We start from the raw sequence: 14,915 nt of genomic DNA, 5'->3' as shown, positions 1-14,915 counted from the left end.
ATAGATAGATAGATAGATAGATAGATAGATAGATAGATAGATAGATAGATAGATAGATAGATACATCAGTAACGGGAGGAGACGAAATCCACGCACTGATGTTAGTGGCCTTTTTGCGACTTAAGATCTCCCTGACAACACATGCCAGGCTTCTGCCCACTGTCATAAATGAATTTCACTTATGCCAGTCGTGGTTGATGTTCTTCCTAAAGCCTCAGTTTTTCAGGGATGTCACTTAACACATTAAAATCAATAGGAGTTGTTTCTGCTGCTTGTATAAAATGGTCATTTTAGTATTTTCCATGGCTGCTTATGTCAGTAGTGCAAAGAGTAAAGTTGTAATGATTTCTGCACCTACACTGTTGAACTGGATCCCTGACGATGTCAGACTGCTCAGTGGGTTTGCTAAAGTGAACTGTCATCAGTGATTACAACATATTCCACCAGAGCGCAAGCCACCGTGAAAACTTCACTAATGATTGTCGCAGTTCTAGACACCTTGCAGATGACCACCTGGAGCCCTGTTTGTAAGTCTGTGATTGTGCTGTCATTGATCTAAGATGTAATGTTGAGTTGAGCCGATCATCCCTTACATTGTCTTTCACCTACATACCTATCTGCACTTACAACAAGGGAGCTGGGGAGGAGGCAGGAAACAGGAGACACTCACCATAAGGATGTGCGTGGGGCAAACACTGAAAAAAGAAAAGGAAATATTTCCTCGTAACAGTAATTCTATCAAGATACATTGCACATGTGCACCCTTGCTACTCGCTCTTTCCCCTCTCCCTCAGTCTATGTGTGCAGTTGTGAAAATTCAGTTGTGAGGACTCTGGCGACAGTGTGGCACATTCAGACACTGTACTAACACATCACAAGAGGGGAAGGGTATGACCTGCTTGTCAGCAAAGCATCTTCACTTCAGTGTTTCTTTTCATGGAGAACATGTGGACACTATAAACAGTGGGTACTGAAGAACTCCATTTACTTGAAATCTTTCTGTGCTTCTAAACATTAAATAAAAAATTGCTTGAGATATATAAAAGAAAGGCATGGAAAATTTCAACCTGAAAGATAATTTTATGAAACTACTCATAATGAAAATACTAAACATTTTTTACAACAGTGATGCAAATGGTGTTATTATATGAGATTAAAGTTTATACATTATTTTATAATACAATACATTATTTTATAATATTATTAAAGTAATTTGAAAATGATAGCCATGCTGGAAACATCTGTGATGTGCCAGATTCAATCACATTCAGTGAGGGCTTGGCCATTTTTAATTACCTGGAGAGTCAGCACATCATAAAATTGAGGTCATCAAAGAGACCTCTTTTAAATTAGCTCTGCTTACCACTCTTCATCACAACTGTCAGTCTTGAGAAAAGCTTCTATTTTAATCGTATCTCAGTCTAATCTTCAGTCTTCATTCCTTCAACAACTTTGCATTGAGTGACAGTGGGCAAACAGGCAAAAAATCTCAATATTGAAGATGGATGGAAAACTAGTAAACAAATGATTACACTGTAATAATCAGATCTGCTATGTTTTTGAATATGTGTTTTGAATAAATGTTCTTTTAAATTGCTTTTATAGTTTTTTCAAAGTACCATTAAAACTGGGAACTCTTTTATTCTCCTTTTAAGAGAACATATAATTAACTGCATTTGTCCTAGAACTTTGAACAGTTCTTTTACGTTTCTTATGTAAAAAAAAATTCTGTTAACCAAAACCTCAGGAGCTGGAAACATCTGTTATTCAAATCTGGCTTTGTAATTTTGCTTGTGAACAGAGATCCCCCTTAAGCCATAAGCAGCGTTAGTGCCTGCTGTGCTTATGCTGAACAATTCCCTTGAATCTGGAATCTCATAACTGAGCTGTACTGGAATCTTCTGTTGCCATGCATTTCAGATTTACAACATAAATATGGAACAAACTTGGAGCACAGGCTATTTCAAGAAATAAATCCATGATAAGATTTTTTAAATTTAATTTAAAGGAAAGGAAAATATGCTGAAGAATATACCAGCTGACATCTTCAAGAGCAGCAGATACTCCCAACATTTAAGAATGGCACCAAAAGTAATAGAGTGCCTCGGGGTTCTTCCCTTCATCATTATCCTTGTTCATTTTCTGCATAAGACACAATAAGCTAAAAGACCCAATAGATTTATTTATTTAAAAATCTGTCTCTTCTTCTAATCTTGGGTCATCAGATTGCCCACTTTCCTAGGTCCTTCATCTCTGATGTTGGAATATTTAAAATTTAGGCACCACGATTCAGCATTAGAGCAAGCAACAGACTTGACTCCATATCCAAGCTCTTTGAGTTATAAACTTGTAACAAGTCCATGGGCAAAATTATTTAAATATATGAATAAATAGGGATAAATGGATTAGTTTATCTATGGAAAAATGAATTTACCATAGAATCTGATTAATTATGATTTTATTTTCATACAATGATTGTCTAATGTAAAACACACTAAGAGTCTAAGAATCCATTACAGCGGGAGCTCAGTATTCTGTAAGGTCATTACAAGATTGTTTTAGCTTTAGAAAATGCATACACTGTAGGTTGCTTAGTTAAGCCTAGTCAGTATTTGTGATCTACTTTCTTGGTTTCCCCATTCCATGATTTTATCATTTCACTCCCCTGTGTTCCAGCGAAGCACAATAAGCCCAGCTGTATCGTGTGTGATGAAAACTCCTTTCAAGAGTTGGCACAAAGAGAAATGCAAAAGTGGTTCGGTGGTCCCTTTTTTCCCCTCTATAGGTGAGAACTTAACCCTGAAGTGGTTGAATAATGAATGCCCTAGCCCTAACCAATACAGACATGTGGGAGGGGAATCCAATAAACTTAAAAGAAGTGATCCTGCAGCAATATTATACACGCCCTACAAAAGTCCTGTAGTTCTATTAGTAACAACTTACTAGTGCTTCGCAGAGTAGGACTGTCTGTATATGTATGTGTGTAAATATCAAGAATATTTTTGTCTGAAGAAAGAAGGCTACCAGAAAAAGCAGAGCCTACTATTTCAAATAGCTTAATTATTTCAGAGTAGGTCTGCTGTTACTGAAGTATTTGGGGTGTTTATTATAACAATTATATTATCCCAATTATATTGGAATGTGCATTTTAATGTACATTTCTGTCTATTTTCAGTGGTCAGAGGTGTTACAAGCTGTCAGCAAAGCACAGCATATTTTGAGACTTTCCTAGGTGATTGGAGACAAAATGATGGACCCTCCAAAATGCCGTTTTCATTAACGCATTTAAGTAATAAGCAGAAGAATCAAGAAGAAAAGTGACTTTTAAAATCAAATTACAACAAATTGCTTCACTATTTTATAGGCTCTCAATTGCAACAGAGGACCACTGAAGATTTTTTTTTAAAAGTTGCAGAATTCCTGGGAAAATGAGCTGCTTTATGAACAGCTGTTTTATTCAAGCCATTTCTCAAACAGAGTTCATGTGTATGTACACTTGCCTCTGAACAGACATCCTCATAGTATGTTTCTCTGAATTCAGTTGTACCCTATTTGTTTTCTTGTGATGTTATCAGACAATTTTTCTTTATTTTCAGCAGACTGGTGATCTTTTTTATTACTGTCACAAAAACTTTATTTTGGAGAGTTACTAGTTTTAGCATAGTTAAGTTGAAAGTACAATTTTAATATTAAGCTGTATCTTGTGCTACTATAAGTTTACCTGTAAATTTTTCTGCAATGAAAGAGCCAGATTCACTTGAGAGAAAATTAATGAAAGTTCTTTTTTTAACTTAAAATTAAAAATATACTGGTATGCATACTACATTTTATTGTGGCATAAATAATAGATTGACTTAGGATTCATTGTAAGGGAACTGTTGATATTGACATTAATCTTACTGAAACAGAATATGTGTCCTGGTGCAAGCAACTCCTAGGAGGCAATAACCCTTGGAAAATTATTTCTTTAAACCAAGCTACAAAAATTGGGATAATGTAATATGACCACTGACCAACTAATGGGCTTGACAAGGAAAAATGGATGCAGCTTTTCAGTCAGTTTTTTTCATTGTTTCATTTAGTTTGACTCAGTGAAGCTCAGACTTAGAATATCAAAGTGAATGAAAGAAATATGGAAGAGTGTCATCCAGGTAGGAAGCAATTATTCCACCTTTAAATGAAGGAATTCAATATGTGTGATGCAAAATGAGACATTTTAGAAAGAAAAATCAGTCAGCATTTGAAAGATTTATAGACGTTATATCAAATCAGAATTTTGTGCCAAGGCCTGACTGAGAAAATATAGCTGAAAACTGCTATATTTTCATTAGTATGCAGAAACTTATCAGGGAAGAAGATTTAATAAGTCATTAGTATTTCCTATTTTTTGACATTCAGGAAGAACTATCACAGTTTACTGTTGAATACTGACACTTCCATGTCCTTAAGATATACACAGTTGCTGGAACATGCTGTTTCTCTTTGCAAGAAGATGTAATATTAGGAGCCATTCCAAAGAAAATACTCTTACAAAACAAAACAGAAATGAGGCATATACCAAGACTGAGATCTCAGTTCTGTTGTTTTGTCCTTCTTTGCCTTTGGACCTTCTGGCAAGCAACCAAAAGACACAAGGCAGAACTCCAAGATCCTCAGCTTTGGGTAATCATATTCTTCTTGCTACATCGCCCCCCACACACACTTGCCTGACCTCAAAACATCAATGTGCTGGGACATAAGTAAATATGTGTGGGAATTGGCAGTTGGCATCAGTCTGTGCCTGCTGCTCACTCTCCACCTCGAGAACTCCAGCTTAGTTTTGCTCAGCTCGTGTCAACAGGAATCCAGCTTCCTCATAAAGACAGGATATGGTTTGAAATTGTGTATGCTGGACCATAAATAAATGCTGACAATCTCTTTTTCCTGTGTTACTAGTGTATGCTCTGTCTAGGGTTTACTCTCTTATGATGTTTAGCTGCATTGCTGGGGAATTAAACTGCTTTCAGACTAATCAAAAAGTCAATATACTCCTATTGCCTTTTAAAGGTTAACATGCATTCAAAAAGCAGGGCTAAAAGCAGACACCTACAGAGAACCAAGGCCAATTAAGCCCACAAAATCCTCTAGGTTGCTTTTTTGACTTTCAAAACAATAGTTCCTTGACAGGTTAAAGATTTTCCTCTTTAACCATTTTTATCTTGTGGGTTTTTTTCCCTTCATTTCTTACCTTTTCTATTCTTCCTCTGCTCCACGACCTCCAGTCACTGGCTGATTTAATTTTTGTTCCCCTTTCACCTTTCCAAGGTCAGATTTGAACTCTGGGGTAGGTGTTCATAGCATGCCAGAGGCATATGAGGGTTTCTTCTTTACTTAACAATGTGAAAAAGATGTTTTGGTTATAGAATCACAAAATGGTTTGGGTTGGAAGGGACCTTAAAGATTATCTGGTTGCAACCTCCCCAGCACGGGCAGGGATACCTTCCAGTAAACCAGGTTGTTCAGGGTCCCATCCAACATGGCCTTGAACACTTCCAGGGATGGGGCATCCACAACTTCTCTGGGCAACTTGTCCCAGTGTCTCACCATCCTCATAGCAAAAAAATTTCTTCATAATATCTAATATAAACCTACTCTCAGTTTAAAACCATTACCCCTTTTCCTATCACTGCATGCCCTTATAAAAAGATAAGCTTAGTATTTTAACTACACATGCACAGGAAGAGTTGCAGTGTTTACTTTCACAGGAATGCAGGCTTGCAGGATCAGATCTTCAGTGCCATAACTGGCAGCCTTATTGAACTCACTGACATAGCTTTATTTAGCCTTGGAACAGTTTAGTCAAAGCACCTTGTTTCTTGAAAATGTTTTTTAAGTCTGAGAAGTCATGGAGATTTTTTACTCAAGAGGTGGGTCAAACAGCTGTCTACTTGGAAAAGAAGAGTAGGAGACAGTCTTATCAGGTTTGAGTTTATCATCTTCAAGGAAGTTCAGGGGAAACGATATGGAAACACACACCAGTGGAACAAGTACCAGTATTCCCGCTCCAGCTCTCCTGAGTTACAATGCTGTATCTCCTTTTTTCTTCATATTCTTCAATCTTTCCTCTAATACTGTATTTCCCATGCATGCTCCCATATCAATGCCTAGGAACAAGTGTGAAGCAGCATCTTCAGTCCTACAAAGACTAAATGGCAGAAAAAAAAGGGAGTGGGATCTTTCACTGTCTTCTGCCTCCTCATATTACTTTCTTCAAAAATCAAACCTTAATATATATATTTGTCCCTTTTGCATGGATTTTAATTATTCTAAAGCACTATGGAAGTAAGACAGCATTAGAGAAGTGGAAGTGATAGATTAGCATATCTGATGAAATATAAAAATCAGATTTCTCATTTACTGGTACAAGAACATATTTCACTCAATACACCATGCACTGCTAAATTCTTTACCTTGCTTTTATCACTTTTATGGCAGGTATACGTTTCATGAAATCTCTGTGTGGTAAAATTGATCAGGCCATTTTAACCAAAAAGCAAAGAGAGAAAAGAGGAGTTACTATCTGTAAGTATGGGCACACCAGTTGTTGGGTGTACCACAATTTTAGAGGCTGTCTACCTGTTCAGTCCAATCACAGTTACCGTAGTCTTCCCCAGGTAGGGAAGAATGCGTGCAGATGGGGAACTTCTACCTAAGGTCATACCAAGGAATTCTCTCTCCATTGAATTCAGAAGAGATGATGACTCATGAGCTGGAAAGGTCAAAAAGTGGAAGCAAGGACTAAACAATTCTCCAAGTTCACAAGAGCAAGCTAGTTCCTCTCTCCTGCTCTAAGAGTCAAGCAACCCCAAACTGCAGTAGGAAACTTGGGGTCAATAAAACTGTGATACTCTTTCTGCAGTGCTAAATCCAGCTTTCTAGTGCCTTGTGGCACTTAAAAGATCAGTAAGGTATCCTTCTAATGCCTGCCAGAACAGGATGAAAAACTAGATCAATATTGCTGCAGCATGAACAGGCAGTATCAGCTGCTTCTTTACTACAACTGCATCAGGCTGTCACTGCCCTCACATCCTCCCTAACAACCAACTGAGCAATTTCTGGTGATCTTCTATCTCTACAAGTTAGCAGCGTGCTTGTAGGAAAACGGAAATCTCCAAGCCTTTAGGTTGTTGGGGTTGTTTCTGATCCAGAGCGTGGATGCTGCTGAGGTTCCCTCAAGACTTTTCACACAATCCTTCACGAATTATTCTGCACATCTCAGCATCAAACTTCCTTGGCAGCCAGCAAAGACAGTATAGTCAACTCCTGAAACTATCTTACCAACAAGTAAGAAGACAGCAATGAAAATATTATCTTTGTTGTAATCTGTTGCTTTAGTTGCGATGGACCATGGAGGACCAATAGCCAGAAGGTGACAGAGCTATAAAATATTAACAGGGACCACCTATTCCCTCACCCTTCCCTGCCTTTCATTAGCTGACACTGCAGTTTTCCTGGCTGCAGGGATCAGGGCGAAGGAGAGCAAGGCAAAATACCTACTCCACAAGTGGGCCTAGTCTGGCTTTTTATTTACATTCTGTGGATATGTCTACTTGAGTATCAGAAATGTGCTTTTGAGGGAACTCTTCCACATCTTGGTTCTCTCTTGGAACTGTTTGGGGCCCATGAACAGGGTGACATTTGGATTAACTTGAAAGCTAGGATCTCTTGGAGAATGCCTAATATGTTCCAACCTTTCTGGGCATCCAGTTGGCAAAGTCAGGCAACAGCTAGTCCAGGGTACTCCTCAGGACACGTATAATGGGGTGTCAGGTCCTTGGCATCAAATGTTGTGCTGTCACAATCAATTTGTCTTGCACCACACCACTTGCTAATTGACCCCTGGCAGCTACCACAATACCTAGAAGCTACTCCTACGTACAGAATCAATCTTCCTAAATGAGATACAGGCTGTGATAGATGTCTCATTTAGGACAGCACATTACATAGATTAATTCCTCTAGATTATAAAGACCATTGACTCCATCCTGTTAAATGTAATTTATGTGTCTGTAATTAAAAAAAAGATAAAGTGACTGGTAATAATATATTCTTTTATCATTCTAATGCACGAATTTGAGCAAACACTGTAAAATGACCAAAAACTCTTAAGACAATCCATTTCTGCCCTCTGAATCTCCAAGCACCCTCCAGCATTTGCAAACAAACCAAATTCTCGTTTTGCCAAGACTTTTGAGGAATGCACATCAATGTGGGGACTGAGAAGGGACGTTCAAAGTCAAGGTTCAGCTCAGTCACACTAGGTGCCTGTTTTGCTTTTAGTACATCTGGACTTCAGACACTGAACCTTTGAATGCTGTACAGAGAAATACATCATTAGTGTTATTGACTGTTGCCTTTGCTAAAATCTTACACATAATAGTTCCACTTCACTGTTTCACTACGGTTTCTATTGCCAGAAAGCTCCAATGACGTGCTTTATTAGGCAAATCCATCCTTAGTTAATTTAGAAGTAGGACCTGTATAAACAGCAGAAATTTAGGATTGTGATTAATATAGCAAATGTAATTCTGCCATGTAATTTAAATTATATGTAAGTCATGTTATAAATCTGTAAATGTTTCTGAAGTCTGTAGGCTTCTTGCCAGCATTAATATTGGTAGAAAGTAAGAAATATTTCTCTGGTGTTTGATTGCTTTTCAGCCTCCAGATCTGATATATTCTCAAAAATCTGTCCCAGTCCTCCATCTTGTGATATTTAATACAGTTTAAAAATAAAAATTTTTGCCTACATATGGATTGCTTACACAGGTGAAGTACTTTACAAAAGAACATGAGCTATTTCAATATTTATAGCTTTTTGATGACACAAACTATGGCAAGGTTATATTAAACTACCTTGACACTAATTTATGAAAATATATTAAATTTTAAAGATTGAAAATACAAACTTTGTTTAATTTTTCATTATATAATCCATACAAGTGTTCATTGAAAAATATTCCAATGAAGCAGACTTCCCATGTAAATCACTCAGGGAAAAACTGATTTTCCATTTCATAGAAGTATAAATCTAGGGATCTAAAACAAAAAGTCATACAAAAGCTGTTAAATCCCAAACACTGCTTAATAAAGATTACTGCTACGTTAGTCGTCTTATGCAGAACAGACTCATACTCATGCCCTTTAACTCAGCATAGTCATGACAGAAGTTTGTACCATCTCAGACTCATGGGATAAGGCATCAAACTGTTTTGTGGATATGGTCCCAATATGGAACCATGATGCAGTTATCCATTGTTAGGATTTTAAATTATCAGTCTGGAACTTAAACTAACTGAAGGTGACTAACCCAGGAGATGTCACGGAGAGGCAGATCATGGAAACATAAAGTCATAGAATGGGTTGGGTTGGAAAGGACCTTTGAAGATCAGAGAAGATAGAATCTTCTGCTACCTCTGGACAGCAATGATAAGCCAATATTGCTTATTTACAGATTTGGGGATAAAAAATTGAAGTTTAGTGACTGTGCTCAGATGTCATGGATTTACGTTTTAAGATATCAGCTGGATTTAGCTTCTTAAGAATTCAAAGATACAACTGAACTTTCTCACAAGCACAAACTGACTTCTTTTAAATTCTAGTTTTAATGAAGTAACAGGAAAAAAGGGAAGAATTTAAATAGTCTCAGTAAATTAAACCCATCAGACAGCTACATCGGGATTGTGTGTAAAATCATTTCATTCCTTTAGCAGTCAGGGTCTGCACTCCTTACCTGGTGCATACCTAGTAAAGGACTGCTGGAGCACAGCAATCACCCGGATTGGCAGCTGTGGAACCAACACAGCATCTGCTAGGATCATGTGAGCATATGTGTGTGAGCATGCGCACGTGCACACACACCCACACACCCACAGCCTCCTCTACATTTCTAGAAAACACAGTGGAAAAGAACATGCAGACCTGGGAACAGGGATGCGCATCTGCATTCTGCACTATGGATGAAACCCACAATATTTCATATGTGTCCAGGGAATGTACTGAATAGGAAAGGTAACAAGATGTAAAGTAAACAGGAACCACCAGTTGACTCACTTTCTCTAGCCTTCATATTCACCTGTTAAATATTGGCTGATAGTATAAACTTAGGGCTGGTGTCATCAGGAAGGGTGAACAAATATTCAGGATCGAAACCTAATAGGTATCGATTCTGATTCTTCAGTGTTCCCAGTGTCCCCAGATGAAGCAGTTCTAGGTAACAGTCAAAAGTCACTAGTTTGTAGCTAAGCTTGGGCTTTTTCTTTCCTTCTCATAAATTTTAGTTAGTACTTCTATCTCTACTGCTTACCATGGAAATGATACCAAAATTCTGAAGAAACGAAGCGTTATCTCTTTGGAAAATAGGAATCATTAATCCTACACAGGTGACCTGATGAAGTGATTACTCAGCTAATGCAGTACGTTCCTGCCATCTTGTGGCACTGCAGGTTTTGCAACTCTCTGTTTGTTATGTTGAGTAATTTTTATTTCAAATTAAGTTAATGGTTTTTAAGTTTCAGATGTCACCTAGTTAAACAGCACACACACATACACTGAGTGAAATCTTGGTCTGACTAGTAGCAGTGTCAAAACTCCCGTTGATAAAAAAAACTTCCAGATTGCACTAATTGTATTAATTTCAAGGTCTTATTATGTGAAAAATGAAAATAAATTCAAACTAAATAATGTAAAAATGGATTTCAAAGATTAAATTACTGTTATACTGAAATAATCTGTAGTTATGTCTGAACTAATACCTTGCATTTCTATCATGAATTAATCTATATTTTTCAATTGGGATGCTTTGGTGAGTTTTGAAATAGATACCTCCTTTTTCTGAAGAAAAAAGAAACTGCATCTTTTATATGACTTATGTGACTTCAGGCAAGAGCCTGCAAGGGCTTGTTCAAAGTACTTACTTTTCAAAAATAAAGGGACATATGAGATTGTGCTACTGTCCGATTTCCTGCTTCTGCTTTCAGGCTGGAATCACCAACACGATCTTTGAGCATGGATGCACCACGAGGAATTAATATCAAAGCACAAGCTGGGAATATTGAAGCTCTTTCGCAGATGGATATCAAACTACACAGCAGTGATGGTGTGGTGAGTACAAGCCCTTCTGTTTCCATAACTATGGTTGATCTTCATGACTGAATATAACTATAACTTCAAGTCTTTTTTTCACGTCTGGTTATTTTAATTCCTCAGGTTTTAGGAGACAGAGTATTAACATTAATAGTGCCAACAATAAGACTTTTATTTATGTAAATAATACTACCAATTGACATAGTGTTGTATTAGCTTAGAGAAAAGCTCTCTAATAAAACTTGGATAGCAGTCAGCTCCCCATGAGCATAGTGATCCCCAGGTATCCCAGTGGGGAATGCTGGCCCAGAAATAGACACTCAGCCCCAGAGTGGCTAAATTAAGTAGTGAAGCTCTTCAGACATCATTAAGAACTGCCCTGTCAGCAACAGCACACAACATGCAGCAGCCTATTTATCCCCTCTGCGAGGCTGTACCGTGGCAGTTCTTCCACAAAAGAGCTACAAATGAACCCACGTCTGTCCTTAACCAGCCGGCTCGGTGGTGAGGCTTCAGCATTCAGGCCAGGACAGACTGGGTCCCGCAGCAGTGCTCATGTCCTGTTATTCAGTATATGGGCAGGGATCCCCTCTCTTATCTTAGAATCATTGAATGAATTGTGTTGGAAGAGACCTTAAAGACCATCTAGTTCCAACCCCACCGCCGTGGACTGGGACACCTTCCTCTAGGCCAGATTGCTCAAAGCCCCATCCAGTCTGGCCTTGAACACTTCCAGTGATCAACAACTTCTCTGTGCAACCTGTTCCAGTACCACACTGCTGGAAGAAATTCTTTTTTATACCTAATCTAAATCTACCTTTTCCAGTTTAAAAACAGTATCCCTGACAAAAAGAGTCCCTCTCCAGCTTTAGTGTAGGCCCCCTTTAATTACTGGAAGGCTGCAATGAGGTCTTCCCGGAGCCTTCTCTTCTCCAGGCTGAACAACTCTAACTCCCTCAGCCTTTCCTCATAGGACATGTGCTCCATCCCTGTGAACAATTTTGTGGCCTCCTCTGGACTCACTTCAACAAGTCCATCTCTTTCTTATGCTGAGGATCCCAGAACTGGACACAATATACCAGGGCAGAGTAGAGGGGCAGAATCCCCTCCCTTGACCTGCTGGCCACACTGCTTTTGATGCAGCCCAGAATGTGATTGACTTCTTGGGCTGCAGGTGCACATTATTGGCTCATACTCAATTTTTCATCCATCAATACCCCCACATCTTTCTCCTCAGGACTTCTCTTAATCTACATTCATCACCCAGCTTGTATCCACGTTTGAGATTGCTCCAACCCAGGTACAGGACCTTGAACTTTGTGAGGTCTCTGCTAATGAATACATGGTGGGCACCAGCTTATCCCCACATGTGTTCCAGTGTCTGCCAAGAGCCTAGCTCTCAGAGCAGGTTTGTATATAACAAGTCGGGGTAGAAGGCCATTCTTAGATATCTGCCTAGACAAATTCAGCTTGTTTTATGGCATGGTATTGCTTTACTTTATTATCTCTAACAAGTCCATTTGTCCTGCTTTTTCCCACACAGCTTTTGCTCGATGCTGAAACTGTGCGACTGCCCAAACTACCTGAGGGTACAAGGGGCGGATCCGGTATTTCTCAGGGGCTCTATGAAATCTGTGTGTGTCCAGATGGAAAGCTCTACTTGTCAGTGGCTGGCGTGGGCTCCACCTGCCAAGAATACAGCCGTGTCTGCCAATGAGGCACCAGAAAAGGCCGCACACCCCCTTGCGCATCTGAGTTTTATATTACTGCTAAAAAGCACTACTGCAAGAGTATTTTTCAGAATTTAAAAAACTAAGTACTTCAATTTAGGAAGCAAATTTGTATCTACAGTTCTGGACTACAGGGTGTAAGGGGAAGAAGAGCACAAATGACATTTCAGCTTCAGAAGAATGACTTGAATCAAATTACATGTTCTGTCAGTAACACTTTGAAAACAGCCTTACAGAGAGCATAAAAAAATAAAACTATGTTTCCTTGCTGAACTGTTATTCAGTTCAGATGTTTATGTCATTGTTCCTATTTTTGAGATCCGTGGGTTTTTTCTCTCACTACTTGTAAGCACTTACTGTATGAGTGGGTGAATTTAGATTGAGGGAACTACTTGAACTATTTGCTAAGACAAAGCATTATTTGGAGAATTCAGAAAGTGCCAGCAAATGGTCTATGCAATTTTGTTCTTGCAATAACACATGATATAAAAATGTGATATTTGTATAAGTTCTCTGTAAAAGGTGTTAACTTGCTAAAGCTTTCTATTTTAATTTGGCAACATATATGCTGATTTGCTTATTACTGAGATTCATATAAAATTAACTAATAGTAAAAGCTCCAGAATTCATTAATACCTTCGTGCGTCTCAATTCTGTCCACTATACAACAGAGAAATACATTATTAAATTTTATAATAGCAGTTGTTTGTTCTACTGCCTGTACTGTCATATTCATTTAAATCCTTTTTTATTTTAGGACATGCTAATTCAATAAGGCAATTTGTTCTGCCAGCTGGACCACTAAAAAGAAAAAAAGTGTGGCTTCAGATTGTCTGACACAAGGAATTGTTTTAGCAGTGGGGAAAAAAGTTCTTTTACACAGCCCACAGGTTTCAATTAACAGGAATATTTTATTTCTGTCTGCAGCTGTTGACTGATATTTCTGATCCTGACAGAGTGGGACTCCATCACAAATGGACAGAATAAAACTGCTCTTTATTTTTTACATTAGGACTTGGGTTACAAAATAAGTGCTCACCAGAGTTGACAAACTCTTTAGTAACCTTGTAAAGAAATACAGCTGCAGACCCATTCCCCTGTACAGTGTTGCACTGAACACAAATAAATTGTTTGCACATCTCTGGGTAGCAAGATTTGTATTTAATAGTCTGTTGTTTAAACCTCATGGGTTTTTAATTCCTTTGATGCTGTTTTGTATACACTTGATGGTATTGTTATCCAGGAAGGAGCTGCTATCACATGGTGCCTTGGTGTCTATTTACAGAAGGATTTTAACCCATAATTGTTAGTAAACCACAGAATGTCCATCCTTTGGAAAAAATAATAATCATCCTTAAAACAGGAGAATTGGAACAAAAGAGTTACTAACTTTTTTTAAACTTGCTACTTCGGCTTTGTTGAACAAGGGAAGAAAACAAACACTCAGTTAACATGCCTGGTACACACAAAAGCCTGAGCTGAGGAACAGTCCCCTGTTGACAGTATCCACTAGTATTGCGGTAAAGCCCTGGACAGTCCCTGCCTCAAGGGCTGCCTTTGCAATTTACCTAACTAGTCTGATGTACAAAACTGAAACTGCCCTTCGGCATTAATTGTGGAGCCCCCACAATTAATGCGAGCTAGAAGAGCTTCAACAGGGCAAGTAGAAAATGCTTAAGCTGAGCTTAAGCAATTGAAGCAAGGTCTCACATGTTATTTGGAGACTGCTCCAATTGCTAATACATTCCCTAAATGAGAAGTAGGAAGCCACACTTCTTTAACATCTGAAATTCCCTTTTCCTGGGCTTAGACTCACTCACTCCTACCTTCAGGAGCAGGTCTGAGGCTGTTGGCCATAAAGAGAAGAATTTATATCTCTACAACAATATCTCTTGATTATATCTGCCCCTCCAACTAAGCCTTCTTCTGAGGCAGACTTTAACAGAAACATGTCTTCAGTATTCCTTAGGCAGTTTAGGTGGTTCCAGCTCCATGCATAAGCTTTTACAAACCAAACTACGAGCAGATTTAGCTTATTCATTGGATAGAAAGTATGAGTAT

The 14,915-nt window shown here is 38.4% G+C and overlaps 1 protein-coding gene across 4 annotated transcripts in view; it reads left to right on the top strand.

Annotated features, from left to right (window-relative positions):
* The window catches only part of SGCG (sarcoglycan gamma), a 110,322-nt gene extending 95,407 nt beyond the window's left edge, over positions 1 to 14,915 (top strand). For all 4 annotated transcript variants that reach the window (XM_017831591.1, XM_017831589.1, XM_017831592.1 and 1 more), the window contains 2 exons: positions 11,019 to 11,142; positions 12,668 to 14,915. In XM_017831591.1, the coding sequence (XP_017687080.1) occupies positions 11,019 to 11,142; positions 12,668 to 12,841 (298 nt within the window). In that variant the 3' untranslated portion in view covers positions 12,842 to 14,915. The remainder of the gene's footprint in view (positions 1 to 11,018; positions 11,143 to 12,667) is intronic.

This window comes from Lepidothrix coronata, unplaced genomic scaffold (genome assembly GCF_001604755.1).
Source record: "Lepidothrix coronata isolate B3197 unplaced genomic scaffold, Lepidothrix_coronata-1.0 Scaffold193, whole genome shotgun sequence".
Taxonomy (NCBI): domain Eukaryota; kingdom Metazoa; phylum Chordata; class Aves; order Passeriformes; family Pipridae; genus Lepidothrix; species Lepidothrix coronata.
Note: the sequence above shows the minus strand (reverse complement) of the source record. Positions and strands in the feature narration are given on the sequence as shown.